Source organism: Hyperolius riggenbachi, chromosome 5 (assembly GCF_040937935.1).
Source record: "Hyperolius riggenbachi isolate aHypRig1 chromosome 5, aHypRig1.pri, whole genome shotgun sequence".
NCBI classification, from domain to species: Eukaryota; Metazoa; Chordata; class Amphibia; order Anura; family Hyperoliidae; genus Hyperolius; species Hyperolius riggenbachi.
The window spans coordinates 69,711,126-69,728,812 of record NC_090650.1 but is presented as its reverse complement, the minus strand read 5'-3'; the positions used below and the strand labels follow the sequence as shown (position 1 = coordinate 69,728,812).

At 45.8% G+C, this 17,687-nt stretch overlaps 1 protein-coding gene across 5 annotated transcripts in view; it reads right to left on the bottom strand.

The window, feature by feature from the left end:
* The window catches only part of PTPRN2 (protein tyrosine phosphatase receptor type N2), a 1,331,885-nt gene that overhangs the window by 1,046,607 nt on the left and 267,591 nt on the right, over positions 1–17,687 (bottom strand). The window contains exon 1 of one of the 5 annotated variants that reach the window (XM_068235853.1): positions 787–842. The exons of the other annotated variants lie outside the window; for them this stretch is intronic. Within the exon in view, the coding sequence (XP_068091954.1) occupies positions 787–820 (34 nt within the window). The 5' untranslated portion in view covers positions 821–842. Of the gene's footprint in view, positions 1–786; positions 843–17,687 lie in introns of those variants that run through there. 5 annotated transcript variants of the gene reach the window in all.

Sequence of the window (17,687 nt, the reverse complement as noted above, 5' to 3'; positions counted from 1 at the left end):
TTCTATTCAAAACAGATACTACAATAATGCACTAAAGCCCTAACCTCTGATACAAATAGAATCCAAACATAAATATGGAATCCAAACATAAATATGAAATGGGAGCAGCTAGCCCTAAGGTAAACTTACGTTTTTTTTAGACAGAAGGGAGAGGTGACTATGCATTGGCCCTGTTTATAATTAGGCTCTGCACACCTATGCTGGTAGCCATTCGGATGCAGCCTGTTTTTTCATTTACGCAATCAGCTTGTTTCTTACGGACAATGAGTAGAGCAGAATACATTGCATGTAATGTATTGCATTCTGCTCTGCGCATCATGAGTAACTGAAGGAACTAAGTAAAATACCAGTAGCTACTTTAGATCCTGTGTAGCATAGAAGACCTGATGCTGATCCGTGAAAATAGTCATTTTTCTATTGCCTGTCCTCTGGATTCCATTTAGCCAGTTCCTTGAATCTACATGAAAACCTGCTTTGATCACCGTGGTTTCATAAACTTCACTCTCTTGACAGCAGACAGCCAGGTGTCTGTCAAAATAGATTTCAGTTTCCAAGATGGCTCTGTGCATTCCAAACATATGCCCATTATTATAGTAATGTTAGCTTCCTGTTTGAAATCTAAGGAATTTCTAGAAAACCAAAAGCAAATAGCAAATGAAATTCATGACTGCATTTTTTACATTTTTGTTATGAATAGTATTATTTGTACTTCTATTTCTGTTAATGTTCTCATTTATCGTGGTTATAATCTATAATACTAATCCACAATTGTAAGTATGAACAGACCTGGAAGCTGAGAGATCACCACGGCAACTGTCATTTTAGATTACAAGGATTTTGACCAGTATTATTTCAAGTTAATCCTATAAACTTACCAAGGGTTGTAAATATGCACAGACCAAGAAGCACTTGTGGGCGGTGGCTTAGTGTGGGCAGCAGCTTAGTGTGGGCAGTGGCTTATTGCAGTGGTGGCTCAGTGAGGGCAGCGCAGTTGTGGGTGGTACCAAGAAAGGGGAGCGGCTTACTGTTGGCGGTGTAGTTGTGGGTGGCAGCTTATTGCGGCAGTTGTGTTGTGTGTTTGCTGCACACGCAATTCTTTTGAAAAAAAAAAAAGTGTATAACAGTACATTGTTCTCTCGATTATTTAAACCAACTAATTTTTTGTAGCTTTCGATCATATATCTCGAAATTGCGGCAATCTCGAATATACGTGTGTGGTACATCGAATATTTTGATCAAAACCTCTGATCAATTGAAAAATTGGATAGGAATGCTCGATTGGAAACAAAATAGAAAATTGTATGGTGTGTGGCCGCCTTTACATTTATTTCACAAAACTGCTCTCATTGGCGAAATGAGGCAGTCTCTAGTCATTCGAAATTGGTGATAGGATTTTCAGGATTCAATCTTCCATTAGACTAGTGTAGCTCTTCCAGTGAGAGAGATAAACATGTAACCTAGCATCTCACATGTGGAGAGTTATTATGCTTGTTGAGCATAGCAACTAATTTCATTTGCAAAGCCGCACTGTATAAATTAGAAGCAGGATAAACATTTCAGGGTAAACCTGCAATAGTAACATACACTAAAGGAAGGTAAATGCAGGGCATAGCCTTCTTATCAGCAGTTATCACTGCATTTAAAACAGACATGATTCTGTAGCGGAAATATCACTGCTCAGGAACAGTACTGAAAACCATTCTCTGAATACAGTTCATTGCTGCATCAACAAATGCAAATCAAAACTCTACCATGCAAAGGAGAAACCATATATAAACAACTGCTGAGTGCTTTAAGCGTGGACTTCGGTAAAGTGGAAAACTGCCCCATAGTTGGACAAAATCTGAAGATTCTTTTTGATAATTCAGAGTGCTGCATTCTATGGTTTAAAAATGAGGCTCGTTTTTACCCAATATCTCCATAGCAGTTGTCTATGTTTGCAGGGAAGGTGCATGGATGCACAGGGCATAGTAATTGTGCATATACTGGAAGGCACTATTAATATTTAAACATATATACAGTGCTTGGAGCAGCATATGCAGCCATTCGCACCTCATCCAATCAGACTGCTCTCCTACACACTGCCTTTCCAGCCGTACATCCAGCTCTCTATATTTGCAGTCCTCTGCCCTACTGTGCGGTCAGCCAGGCTTTGTGCATGGTGGTGAGTGAGCGGGCATGCTGGGCAGGGTAGAGAGGAGAGAGGCTGGCTGAGGAACATCGAGAGGTTCAGATGGCAGCACAAGTGATGGGCATACTTACCAAATGGTCAGTGGACTAACTCATGTTAAAGAGAATCTGTATTGTTAAAATCGCACAAAAGTAAACATACCAGTGTGTTAGGGGACATCTCCCATTACCCTCTGTCACAATTTCGCCGCTCCCGGCCGCATTAAAAATTGTCCAAAACAGTTTTTAAAAGTTTGTTTATAAACAAACAAAATGGCCACCAAAACCGGAAGTAGGTTGCTGTACAGTATGTCCACACATAGAAAATACATCCATACACAATCAGGCTGTATACAGCCTTCCTTTTGAATCTCAAGAGATCATGTGTGTGTTTACCTTCTTCCCCCTGAAGCTCTCATCCACTGAAGAGTGACAGGCTGATTGTTTCCTCCTGCAGACAGCTCTGCGGTGTCTGTAATTCCTCAGCATGTGACAGCCCAGCCCCTTTCACAGCCTAACAGAGGATAATTTATCCAGCTTGTAAAGATCTCTTCTCTTACTGAGAGAGCAGAGAGGCTGCATAATCTAAATAACACACACAGGAGTGTGCAGCCTCTATGGCCTGGAGGGGGGCGTGCATAACAGATCAACAACACTGAAGAGTTGGCAGCCTTCTAGACACAGGGCGACAAATCCGACAGGAGAGAGATAAGTTGATTTATTACAGAGACGGTGATAGTAGAAAGTGCTGCAGTAAGCCAGTGCACATTATAATAGGTTTAGAAACTTGTAGGATAGTAGAAAAAAGGATTCAATTTTTGTTACAGAGTCTATTTAAAGTCAGGACTAACTGGTTGAATACACCTCCATTAGTCCTCAGAAGCCTTTGGGAGCACTTGTGTCCCAGAGCACTCCTAAAGATGGGACACTCCGTATTATGCATGCGGGAGCGTGCTCGAATGCATTTTGTACATAGGCAGTACAGAGCCGCCCATCTTAGGAGCATTTGGGGACACAAGTGCTCCTGATACTTTACGAGGTCTCTCAAAGGTGGCAAATTCGAACGAGGTTGACAGCGCTGGAACCAGGACACGTAGCAAACATGTCTTGTCACTTTTATTTGCTATAATAAAGGCTTTCACTTGTTCATCGGACCATTGTGCGGAGCCTCACCTTCTTATGTAGGAACCAGGACACCGGCGGAGGAACGGAAAGGCTCTTAGGATCCAGAGCCTTCCCTCTCCATAAGTATCTGACTTTTTTTTTTCATCACAAATTTGCTTTAAAGAGAGTCTGAAGCAAATTCAGACACTTTTTACCTGCTATTTATGCTAAGCAATATGAGCAGTGCTGAAACGCACAAGGCCTTTATACCCCCCAAATCCCCAGGGCAAAAATTGGGGAGCGCTTCTTGGTGGAGGCAGAGCTTTGCGCTGTAGCTCTGCCTCTACTGGAGTCAATCTCCACCGACCGCCCCCTCTCCCCTCCTCTCAGTGAAAGAAGAATGAGAGGGGCGGGAAGAGGCAGAGATCCACAGAGAATGACTCCAGTAGAGGCAGAGCTACAGCGCAAGGCTCTGCCTCTCCAGGCAGCAAAATCCACGACCTAGAAAGTGGTGGAATTTTGCCCCGGCATTTGGGTGGTATAAAAGACTCTCTTTAAGGGCAGGTTCAAACGGACAATTTTCAGCGTCCAATGACAGTATTGTTCAAAAGAGTTTTACTGTCATTTCATTCAAATGAACGGTGGCAGCAGTTGGCATTGCTCCTGTACATGTTGCGTTAGATCCCATCATCTCCTCTTGTACGCTACGTGCAGCATTCAGCATCAGCTGCATTTGGGTGGTTCCGTATCCCATAGAACACAGTTCCCCAACCCTGTCCCCAAGGTCCACCAACAGTACATGTTCTGCAGAAAACCACAAACTTGCACAGGTGAGGTAATTAGCATCTCAGCAGAACTGATTAACTACCTGTGTGGATTTCCACAAAACCTGCACTGTTGGTGGGCCTTGAGGACAGGGTTGACAAACACTGCTTAGAGGCTCAAAACATGATGTAGCAATGCTGAGCACCTTTCTGCGCCGTAGAAGCGTTTAGCTAAATGAGCCGCCACCAGCCGCCATGTGAACCAACCAATAGCCATAATGTCAGTTTAAACAGAATTACCAATGTAATTTTGTTACAGACCTAAGATGGCGCCGGACTCGGACGCCACGGCCACAGGGCTCCGGACTTTTTTCTTCTTTCTTCTTTAACCCGCCGTTGCTGCACCACCCGATCTCCCCTATCTATCTGGGGAGCGGGCGGGCATCGCAGACTGCCGAGCAGAGCGAGGAGGCAGAGGTTTTTTGGGCCCCGGTGGAGGCTATCGCAGCCGGAGGGGCAGAAGAGCACATGCGGCCGAGCATTGCTCACTGTCTAATGCTGCCTCCGAAGACCGAAGCTGCGCTGGAGAGATGTACCGGCGGCGCTGGAGAGATGTACCGGCGGCGCAGTGTCCAGCCGCGGAGGCCTGCCTCACCATCGCCCCATCCCGGACCAGACATCCGCCTCAGTCCATTGCTCCACCGGCCCTCCCACGTGGTCCGCCAGGCTGCGCTCGTTGCCTGGGAGCCCAGGACGCCAGAGCGGAGCACGTGGCCTGATCCCCGTCGCCACCTCAGCCGTGCAGGAACGGAGTTGCACCATCGCTGATGCCGCCGCCTGCAGCGCTCCCACAGAAGAGGAATTCCACCGCTCTGCCTGCTGCACCCTGCTTTGCCATCAGCCTGGCCGCAGCAGCTGGGGAGGGCTTCACCATCGGCTGGCCACCTCCGTTCTCCACCACTGGCCTCCAGCCTGCTCGGCCACCCACGTGGAGCTCCTCTTCTCCAGGCCCTCCTCTTCTCCAGGCCCTTCAGGCTGCCTCCATCGCAGCATGCCTCCATCTGTAGCACCCCAGGCCGGCATCGCCCCCAGGGCCCCCAAAGCCCCCTGAAACACCTCAGACTGGAATCACCAGACCCCCCTGGTCACACCTGGGGTGACGGAGATGGTGCTGTTCCCTTAACAGTGGAGCTGGCTGCCGCCCAGCATCTGGGCATCTGTGTCCTGCAACCACCAAAGGTAGACCTCCCTGGCCTGTCCACCACTGCTGCCCAGCCGGGGGGTCCCCGGGCCCCACATCCACCACCCAGGGGTGCCCCCGGGTACACCCTGGCCCCACAGGGCCCCCACTGTGTCTGCGCCCTCTTTGCCCAGCCGGACGGACTCAAAATCGGGACCGCTGCTCCTCGGGCAACCTGGTCCGAGTGAACTCTGCTGTCCGCCTCCATCATGATGCCCCTCAGCTTTCTCAGTTGCTTTCTCTCTACTTTCGCGGACAAATCGGAGCACCTGTCTTGTTGGGAGCGTGTCGCTGTGTAGCGTCCAGTGCCGAAAATGGCAGCGCTCATATCAGCTCTCAGGCTGCTCCTCCAGTCCCACTCTTTTCTGTTCCTGTTATCAATGTATGCTTTGCTATGTTTGTATTACGTTAACTGTACGTGTATGCTGAAATGCTCTGCACTGTTTTTATTTTTGCTTTTATTGTTTATACGTATGACCCATGCTTGACTGCATGTGATGCTGCACTCTGCTTAATTGTCCTATGTATGCTTGTCCCATGTCTATGTATGTGCCATGCTTAACTGTATGCTACTTCTTGTCTCTTCACCAACGACCCTGTATGTGCCAAAACCAATTCCGGGTACAATCCACCGTTGTACTTGGCGATAATAAATTCTGATTCTGATTCTGATTCTTTCCTGATTTTAGTTCTAAAGAACTTAGTTCTAGTTTGAAAGATGGAGAAAAGAAATGAATAAGTCACCGGATCACATGAAAAATTGTGATGCTGCATAGGAAGCAACAGCGGAAAAAGCTACAGATCCCTCTGTCATTCCTCTGACTGTGTTTATGAGGGTATCAAAAAAACCCATCTTTTTAGGATCAGGCTCTATATAATTGAATTCAAATGACCTGCGCTGCTTCATCTGACTTCCACTAGGTTTGTGTGTGATCTTTGCACCCGGCTAAGCATCAGCGTAACCTTACTTTATAAGGGTTTTTATTTACCAATGTATGACACAATTTTAAGGTAATGTTTTCCAAGGAACAGCTGATGGCTTGTTAAACCATACCAAGAATAATTAAAGGACTATAGTGATTCTGGGGTAACACTGCCATCTGCTGGTGACACAACATTTTTTATTTTTTTTTTAACTAAACAGTTTACAACAGGGCAAGTGCAAGCTGGAAAACCATCTCTTATTAGCAACCATTTCTTTTAATAAAATCACACTGTCCTATTACTCAATTTTTCTCAACTAGTAATTCCCATGTAATGAAAAACATTAGCTGAGCAGTCTCTGCGGGGATCCAATACAGTCTGCGATCTGAACATTCTTTTTTTATGGTTCCTAATGAGAGTTCTTTAATTCTAAATATAGTGTGTTAACATATGGTGTGGCTCCTCTTCCATGTGCAGATCCCTCTTCCATGTGTATCATCCTTGTGCAGCGTTGCCCCTCCCATTCCATGTGTAGCATTGCTCCTTCCATTCCATGTGCAGCCCCCTCTCCCATGTGTATCATCCTTGTGCGGCAGTGCCCCTTCCATTCCATGTGCAGCCCCCTCTCCCATGTGTATCATCCTTGTGCGGCAGTGCCCCTTCCATTCCATGTGCAAATCTCTCTTCCATGTGTATCATCCTTGTGCAGCATTTGCCCCTTCCATTCCATGTGCAGCCCCCTCTCCCATGTGTATCATCCTTGTGCGGCAGTGCCCCTTCCATTCCATGTGCAGCCCCCTCTCCCATGTGTATCATCCTTGTGCAGCATTTGCCCCTTCCATTCCATGTGCAAATCTCTCTTCCATGTGTATCATCCTTGTGCAGTATTTGCCCCTTCCATTCCATATGCAGCCCCCACCTCTCATGTGTATCATCCTTGTGCGGCATTGCCCCTCCCATTCCATGTGCAGCATTGCCCCTCCCATTCCATGTGCAGTCCCTCTTCCATGTGTATCATCCATGTACAGCACCCCATTTCTTTAATGAACAGTTCTCTTGAGCATCAGGTTCCCTGTTAATGTGTTGCTCCCCATTTTCAGCCTTTTTCATATGTAGCAGCCCCTCTTTCATGTCCAGGCGCCCCCTTGAGCTGCAGCCCCCCAAGGCCCGGGCTTTTGTGGCCTATCCAGAAATCCGGTCCTGGGTTTGGCTACGATACTTTGGCTCAGATACTTAGAATTAAATATAAATTTTTCACCCCATGTAAAAGAAAAGTGGCTTCATAACATAATACAATGCAATGCCCCTAATCACTCCATGATCAGCAATTCAGCTATAATTTATTATTCGCTGATTACCCCAAAAGACCTCAAAACTGGTTAGCAATTATTTTTTGTAAACAGGACGCATCCTCTTTAAAAGCATCCTATACACCTAGCATAGTTGTGATTGCTCCCTTTGGGGTGCAATCATTGGCCAATTTTACCACCTCCATTTAGTATGAGAGCTTCCCTCCACAATCTGTTCACAGTATTCAGTATCTGCTCCGCATATTACATGGAGGTGGTAGAATTGTCCAATCAAAATTGGATGTGTGTATGGAGCCTTAAGCCTGGTGTACCCTTTCAGTTATGATTGGCCAATCACTGACCAATATTACCCCCTCCATGTAGTATGAGAGTTTACAAATGCAATCTACAGGTGGAGGTGGTAACACTGGTCAGTGCTTGGCCAATCATAATGGAAAGTGTGTATCAGGCTTTACTCTTGACAGGCCCCATATGCCTTTGCCTTATCTCTTTAAAGACTGGTACACACCTTCAATTTTAATGGCCAATAATTGGGCAATGGGCGTGTGCAAGCGCAGCAGCGGCGGGCGGCCGCAATGCTGCGGTGGCGGCAGTGTCAGACCTAGAGCCCATTTTTAAACAGGCTTAGGTTGCCTAGTATATGAATAATGGGGTAGATTTGCTTAAGTCAATTTATGTTTACAATAAAGTTGCTAGGAGTCAAAAACGACATTCTTGTGTCTAATTCTGTTCTATTATTTTAAATTTGGGGAAATAACATCAATCTAAAGACCAGAACACAATAGTGGGGTAAGTTGTCAGTTCCTGGTGTTCCTGGAAGGCCAGGCAGTCCCCCCCAGGGCTTCTTAATAGCACATTAAAAATGCATGCTAACAATGTGCCTCATTACTTAAAAAAATACATGCTCCCTCTTTTTTTTACATTTAAATGTTTTTTAGACTTTTATTGGCCTACTTCTGCGGCCTGCCATCCGCAGAAACAGCAAGCAGATGGGAACTGCTGTAATTGGCAGTAGCAATGAGTAAACAAAAGCTTCCATAAGCAGGCAGGCAGTGGGGAGGAGGGGAGAAGATAGGACACTGTACTTCAAACAATTTAGGGATGTTACATTTGATCACATTCACACCTTCCCCTAAATAAATAAGGGCAGAGGGAAGGGGAGGGGAAAATGGCAGCTCCTACAGCTATTAGAAACCAGGACAAACTGCAGACAAAGTTGCATGGATCCCTTTATCAAACTCTAAACACAGTTTTGTGTGACATTCCATGGCAGGCAGCAAGTCACATGCTGATGTGATGGGAACAGTACAAGAAGCAGCAATATATGTGGTAGGCTGCATTAACTGCTGTGATCATAAATATTTTAGATGTACTGAAATACTTAACATCATGAGGGGTAATCCAAAATGATTTACATAAAATCACACATCATCATGAAACATTTCACTTTTACACATATTTTCCCTAAACTGCACTGCAGTTCTTCAGACGAGTCTGAGGCATTTAAAAAGAAATGTTGAAAATAAAATGATAATCCGGAGTCTTTTACTTCTTGTGCGAGGATATGGACTCTTGGCTCATCCCTCGTACATAGGGGCAGATAGAAGGCCCAATTTCCAGTAATAAGGTTGTCCTGGGCTAGAGACCTGAACATTTAAGCTAGCCAAACATCTAGCGATTCTGATTCAATCAACAAAGAGACTTTGTTAAGGAATCGACTTCAGTATGGTCGATTTACAAGTCAATCGACTAGTGACCCACACAGTACAAACGATATCCTATGCGATTCACCTTCACATTCGATCTGACCAATTTTGTGTCTCCATGCTCTGAATGCAAAAATTGATTCAGAGTCAATTGAATGACGTGAAGAGTAGCCGATTCCTGTGCGATCCACTGATATCTTGCATCCCGTTCAATTACTAAGCTGGTTGATTCACCATGATATCAGCCACTTTTCATCAATTGGGAATTCTGGAACACACTTCATTTTCTCTCTCTTCTATAAAATGGTTGAATCGAATAGTCGATCATACAGACAAATCCTTTGGGAGCTTCACAACCATCAGGATTAGATGTTGCCTCTTCATACTTCAGTGTCTCTGGGACTCCAGAAATACTGACTCGTGTTCACCAAAACTTCTCTTTTGGATCTGTTGAGGATTTCCATGACCATATGTGGTGCAGCAGCAGCATTTCATTGGTCTATTTTCCAGATGCATACATTTCCATACAATTTTCATCAACTTGGACTACCACTTGAAGGACCACCCTAGCCTTCATCAGTTGGAGCTACAGATTAAGATGGCCCAGCGATTAAAAGCTCCTTGTGAACAAAGCTAAGCTCCTCTTACTGTTGTGATGCTGTAGCCAGAGGTGCCCTCCAGTATTTGGCATCCTCAAGATAGGTGGTCACTAGTAGTTGGTAGCCAGATGCCCCCCCCCCCCCCGCAGAATATGTAGCAAGAGAGGGTACCACCATCAACCAGAGAGGCTCCCCAGTATATGTAGCCAGAGAGGCCCCCAGTATAGGTATGCAGAGAGCACTCCCCCCAATATAGATGGGAGAATGGGAGAGGGTGCCCCCAGTGTTAAGTTGGTCAGAAAGTGTGCCCCCAGTATAGGTATCCAGAGAGCCCTCCCCCTAATGTAGGTGGTTAGAGAGGGTGCACCCAGTGTTAGGTATGCAGAGTATGCCTTCAGCAGTGGCGTAGCTAAGGAGCTGTGGGCCCCGATGCAAGGTTTACAATGCCCCCCCCCCCCCCCAAGCACTCTATACGTAACAATTGAGACTGCGCACCAAAACCTGCCAAGGACAACCACAGTGTCATAAGTGAAAGAAGAGGATGGGGAACAGTTTGTTAATTATTACCACTATTCAAAGTATCTGTAGAAGTGGTTATTATGAGCACAGGACCATTAGAGAGCTAATACTGCAGTTGAGGGAGGGCCCTTCAGGGCCCCTCTTGCCCAAGGGCCCTGATGCGGTCGCAACCTCTGCAACCCCTATTGCTAAGCCCCTGGCCCTCAGTATAAATAGCCCAGTATACATGGCAAGAAAGAGCAGAAGTAATTCATGTGTACGGGATCCACACACGACCCAGCTTCTTTATCCTAAACATCCCGTCTCATTGGTAGCAGCCCTGCCAGTGATCACATGTGAGGCGGTTACCAATAAGAGGAGGTGCCTAGCAGGAAGAAGATGAGCAGTGTGTGGATCCTGGAGAGGTCAGTTACTTTACCCCTGCATTGCACGCCTCCCATAAAATCGGTCTGGGTGGGAATAATCCTACCACACAAAAAGTAACTTGAGAACTCAATGTAAAAAAAAAAAGGAGATTTGAGAGGACAACCCCCCAGCATCAGTTTGTGCTGTTTGTTTTTTTTTCATTTTTTTTTTCGGGGGGGGGGGGGGGGGGGGGGTGGAGTTTATTGCCCTGTATGCAGAAAAAGCCTAAATCCAGTGCTCAGAGCAGTGAAGTTGAAAACCACAATGGTAATGTCAAGTACGTGATGGAACATGTTTGGACCCTTTGTCAACCAAATGGATAACAAACGACAATGAAGTGGCACCTGTAACAAGACGTGTGAGTGATAGCTGGCGAGGAGGTAAATGAGGACAAACAAACACAGAACATTTATATCGCGCTTTTCTCCTGGCGGACTCAAAGCGCCAGAGCTGCAGCCACTAGGACGCACTCTATAGGCAGTAGCAGTGTTGGGGAGACTTGCCCAAGGTCTCCTACAGAATAGGTGCTGGCTTACCGAACAGCCAGAGCTGAGAGTCGAACCCAGATCTCCTGTGTCAGAGGCAGAGCCCTTAACCATTACACTATCCAGTCTGCAGGACAAAGGTCACTTGATGACTGTTTGGTAAAAAAAAAAAAGCATTGCTTAGCGTGGTTTGCCTTCTTAAAACGGAAGATATTTGCGATAACTCAGCGTTAAGTGCAGGGGTCTAGTCCTGGGAAAAGAAGTGAGTGGACTCACTCGGAGAATTCCTGCGCGCCAAAAAATGGGCGTGGTCAAGCACACCAAGGGCGTGGTCATGGGTGGGGCCAAATATACATGACCTTAGCAGTGATGTAAAAGGTCTGCCGAGGAAGTTTGAGCTCTGCCGTAGTGTATCCCCCAAAAATAGATGTAATCTCACAGCATTTCACCAAAAAGACACATAATCTGGTAGAAGTTCCTCCAAAATACAGATAATATGGAAGTGGTTCCCCCAAAATAGACAATATGGCAGCAGCAGTTCCACCAACATACACATAATTTGGAAGCAGTTCCCCAAAATACGCGAAACCTGGCAGCGGATCACCCAAAATACACGTAACACCCAAAGGACATATAATCTAGCAGTAGTAGTCCCCCAAACATACACAATCTGGCAGCAGTTCCCCAAAATACACGTAATCTGGCAGCAGCCGTTCCCCTAACATACACATAATTTGGCAGCTGTTCCCCAAAATACATAACAGCGGTTTCACAAAAATGCAGATTCCCCCAAAATAGGTACCCCCAGGTAGCCAGGTCTATAGGTGTCCCCAGTATAAGTAGCCATGAGTATAGTAGTCCCCAGTATATGTAGCCAGAGGTATAGTTGCCTAGTATATGTAGCCAGGGGTATATATGCCCAGTATATGTAGGCAGGGGTATATGTGCTCAGTATATGTCGCCAGGGGTATATGTGCCCAGTATATGTAGCCAGGGGTATATATGCCCAGTATATGTAGGCAGGGGTATATGTGCCCAGTATATGTCGCCAGGGGTATATGTGCCCAGTATATGTAGCCAGGGGTATATATGCCCAGTATATGTAGGCAGGGGTATATGTGCCCAGTATATGTCGCCAGGGGTATATATGCCCAGTACATGTAGCCAGGGGTATATATGCCCAGTATATGTTGCCAGGGGTATATATGCCCAGTATATGTAGCCAGGGGTATATGTCCCCAGTATATGTAGGCAGGGGTATATGTGCCCAGGTAGCCAGGTGTGCCCCCACCCGGAGGGAGCAGAGCAGAGAAGGCGAGCTATGGGGACAGTGGGGATGGGCGGACATCTCCCCCCCATCCCTCACCTTTGTGCTCCCCTTCCTGCCTCTCCCTTCCAGCGTTGTTAAGTGTCGGGCCCGGCGGCGAAAGTGGGCGGAGACTTACCTCGTTCCAGCTGCAAGGGACGCTCCGCTCTGTGTGCGGCTAGTCTGGTCTTCTAGCCGCACACAGAGCGGAGCGTCCCTTGCGGCTGGAAGAAGACGGAAAGTCTCCGCCCACTTTCGCCGCCGGGCCCGACACTTAACAACGCTGGAGGGGAGAGGCAGGAAGGGGAGCACAAAGGTGAGGGATGGGGGGGGGGGGGGGAGATGTCCGCCGATCCCTACTGTCCCCAAAGCTCGGCTCCCTCCACACAAGCCAGGGTGAACGGCGTTCACTGTGAAGAAAAAGTGGGTGAACGCCGTTCACCCGCGTCCACGCAGGACTCGACCCCTGGTTAAGTGAACAATTACCCACAATGCGCCGCTGCTGAATATGAGCTGCTTGGTTACTCTGTAGTAAAAGGTAAAAATAAATGGCTTTGTTCATTTTCAAAAACGTGGACTATTTGCCTTGCTGAGAGAGGGAAGGAAGTTTCAAACTATGCAGGAAATGCATACATTTAAAATAGGCACAGTGAGACTTTGGCTGCCAAGGATAACCACAAGTAGAATATTGGTAAACTACCGATATTCTACTATGCATCAGTGGGTTATTCCGGTAGTAACATTTCGGTAATTTTTACAGATATTTGCTATAGACTAACCTAACCATATTCTCACACATTGCCCTCCCCTCTCTGATGCCTAAAGCTAACCAACCATCTCCGATGCCTAAAGCTAACCACCCATCTCTGCTGATGCTTAACCCTAAAATCCCCCAGATGCCTAACCCTAACCACCCCCTCTGCTGATGTCTAACCCTAACCACCCCCATGCCTAATCCTAGATACCCTCCATCCACTAATGCCTAACCCTAACCCCCTCCCACTTTCTAACCCTAACCACCCCCTCTGCTGATGTCTAACCCTAACCATCCCCCATGCCTAATCCTAGATACCCTCCCTCCACTAATGCTTAACCCTAACCCCCCTCCCACTTTCTAACCCCAACCACCCCCTCTACTGTCTAACCCTAACCACCCCCTCTGCTGATGTCTAACCCTAACCACCCCCCATGCCTAATCCTAGATACCCTCCCTTCACTGATGCCTAACCCTAACCTCCCTCCCACTTTCTAACCCCAACCACCCCCTCTGCTGATGTCTAACCCTAACCACCCCCATGCCTAATCCTAGATACCCTCCCTCCACTAATGCCTAACCCTAACCCCCCTCCCACTTTCTAACCCTAACCACCCCCTCTGCTGATGTCTAACCCTAACCACCCCCATGCCTAATCCTAGATACCCTCCCTCCATTGATGCCTAACCCTAACCCCCTCCCACTTTCTAACCCTAACCACCCCCTCTGCTGATGTCTAACCCTAACCACCCCCCACGCCTAATCCTAGATACCCTCCCTCCACTGATGCCTAATCCTAACCCCCCTCCCACTTTCTAACCCTAACCACCCCCTCAGCTGATGTCTAACCCTAACCACCCCCTCAGCTGATGTCTAACCCTAACCACCCCCCATGCCTAATCCTAGATACCCTTCCTCCACTAATGCATAACCCTAACCCATCTCCCATTTTCTAACCCTAACCACCCCCTCCACTTGTTCATCAACCTAAACCCACCCCTCCAATGCCCAATTCAAAAACCCTCTAATCTATGCCTAACCTTAACTGACCGCCCCCCCCCCCCCCCCCAATTATACCTAACTGCACGGCTTCACGCTTGCTATGTCGCAGCTTGTATGCCACTATTTTATAAGACGCATCCGGTGCCCAAATTACCAATTATAACCACTAAACGCAGCTATTATGATTGGCACCGATAGCAGGCACAAATTACCACGATGCCTCTGGTGCCCAAGTGAACTGCTTGGTTGGAAACTAGCCATACACTTTAACATCGCTAAAAAAGATAACATTGGCTGTTCTTAATAAGTGAGACAAGAACAGTACCGCCTCATTATTTACTACACCCATTTATGTCTAGCAAGTGATCATACCTTCACATCTTTCGCTCTGAAGTGCATTTTAATTCATTTATGGAATTTTATGATCAGAAATTTGTCTTCAGTGCCTGTGATAAACCACTGCTATAGAATCACAGCTTTTGGCATTCGGCAACAATAGAAGGTAATAAAACTTAATGATACAGTATTTCATAAAGGTTTGGTTCATACAGGTTGTCAACGCGGTGTCAGGGCAGACAATGACCACAGGTGACGCATCAATAGACAATGACAGGCTCTGCCAAGAGGGGACCATGTCAGAGACTGTTATTATAGTTTTATTGCCTCATAAACCTTCCAGAGGACGTAACATATAGGATATTACTTGAATGATTTGCTTAAAGGAAACCAACCATCAACATAGTGTTGAACACCTAATTCCGATTACGCAAAATGTTGCATAATTCGCAAAATTACGATTACGTAATCAGAAATTTGAAATTTGGCAGAATTGCGCAAAATGTGGCATTTGTGCGATATTTCGTAATTACGGTTGTTTTTCATAATTACGATGGTTTTCATAACAAATGAATCGGAATATCGTGTTTAACGCGGAAATTCGGCTGTTCTCGAAATTGTGTTCCAGTCCAGAGCTTCCTGATACATTTAAAGTGACAGCACGTGCAGGGACCTTTGCATTATCAGATATCGCAAGGCCCAAAACTAAGTGTCTAAGCATACATGACCACTGAGTGCACCTTGACAAAGAGCACCCGTCTTAGAAGTGGCTGCAGGTAGAGCCTCCTGACACATTTAAAGCGACAGCACGTGCAGGGGCCTTTGCATTATCAGTCATTGTAATCAAATGACCAATAAGGAAAAACAGAGGCGCCAGAAGTATAAAACCAGTTTGTAACATTTTTAAAAGTTTTAAAAATTGCTTAGGAGGCAGTGGTGGACTTACCTCCCACAAGCAGACTCAAGAGGCCGTATTATTCAACAAAATATTTATTGGGTATACTCCAGGGGGATTTCGCAACGCGTTTCGCAGGCTTTGTACCCGCTTCCTCAGGCCATAAACAACAGGAGCATACAACAGCAATTGGTCAGGGACGCGCTTGGCGCCTTGTTCCCTTGTTCCCCCGTGTCCCTGACCAATTGCTGTTGTATGCTCCTGTTGTTTATGGCCTGAGGAAGCGGGTACAAAGCCTGCAAAACGCGTTGCGAAATCCCCCTGGAGTATACCCAATAAATATTTTGTTGAATAATACGGCCTCTTGAGTCTGCTTGTGGGAGGTAAGTCCACCACTGCCTCCTAAGCAATTTTTAAAAATTTTAAAAATTTTACAAACTGGTTTTATACTTCTGGCGCCTCTGTTTTTCCTTATTGGTTATATATATCCACCCCTGGTGGAGGGGGATACCCCTTTTCTTTTTCTACTGTCTACAGAGAGCGACTTCTTAATCCTGAGTGAGGACAGGAAAATCTCCTCACCTGCCTATACAGTGGTTGCCTGGAGGTAACCCTGGTTTGTGAGTATATATTATACTCTTTCAATACTCAATTTGCTAATAACCTACTACACTATATTGGGCTCTCGGTTTTCTCTTTTACATATATTGTAATCAAATGAGTGACTTTCCTAAGTTTAGTAATAACATTTGCATAAATACTATTAGACATGAAATGACGTCCATTTTCGTAATGAAAGTAACTGTTTCTATAGAAAACATGAAATTATGACATTTTGCGTTAAACACGAATTTGCGGCAAAACGCGAAATGTATGAATTACGAGTTGTATGGCAATTAAAAAATTACGAATTCACGTCGTAGCCACAAAATTTGCCTCCGTAATTACGGAAACATGAAAAAATTGCACAGAATGCTATGTGTTAAAGAGGAACTCCAGTGAAAATAATTTAATAAAAAAAGTGCTTCATTTTTACAATAATTATGTATAAATGATTTAGTCAGTGTTTGCTCATTGTAAAATCTTTCCTCTCCCAGATTCACATTCTGACATTTATTACATGGTGACATTGTTACTGTGGGCAGGTTATTTAGCTGCTGCTAGCTGTTAGACATCTGCAAACAGCCATTTCCTGTCTGTGAACATTGTTACATTGTGGCAGTTTGCCAGGTGTACCGCGGTATTCAGAGCCTCTTGTAGGAGGGGTTTCAGCACAAAATTAGTCACACAGCGCCCCCTGATGGTCTGTTTGTGAAAATCATTCTATTTCTCATGTAAAAGGTGGTATCAGCTACTGATTGGGATAAAGTTCAATTCTTGGTTGGAGTTTCTCTTTAAGTGGTTAGCACTCCTGCCTAGCAGCCCTGAAATTCTGGGCTTCAATCTTGGAGTTGCTATTATATACAGTGGGTTGCAAAAGTATTCGGCCCCCTTGAAGTTTTCCACATTTTGTCACATTACTGCTACAAACATGCATCAATTTTATTGGAATTCGACATGAAAAACCAATACAAAGTGGTGTACATGTAAGAAGTGGATCGAAAATCATACATCATTCCAAACATTTTTTTTACAAATAAATCACTGCAAAGTGGGGTGTGCATAATTATTTGACCCCCTGAATCAATACTTTGTAGAACCACCTTTTGTTGCAATTACAGCTGCCAGTCTTTTAGGGTATGTCTCTGCCAGCTTTGCACATCTAGAGACTGAAATCCATGCCCATTCTTCTTAGCAAAACAGCTCCAGCTCAGTCAGATTAGATGGACAGCGTTTGTGAACAGCAGTTTTCAGATCTTGCCACAGATTCTCGATTGGATTTAGATCTGGACTTTGACTGGGCCATTCTAACACAGATAAGTTTTGTTTTAAACCATTCCATTGTTGCCCTGGCTTTATGTTTAGGGTCGTTGTCCTGCTGGAAGGTAAACCTCCGCCCCAGTCTTAAGTCTTTTGCAGTCTCCAAGAGGTTTTCTTCCAAGTTTGCCCTGTATTTGGCTTCATCCATCTTCCCATCAACTCTGACCAGCTTCCCTGTCCCTACTGAAGAGATGCACCTCCAGAGCATGATGCTGCCACCACCATATTTGACTGTGGGGATGGTGTGTT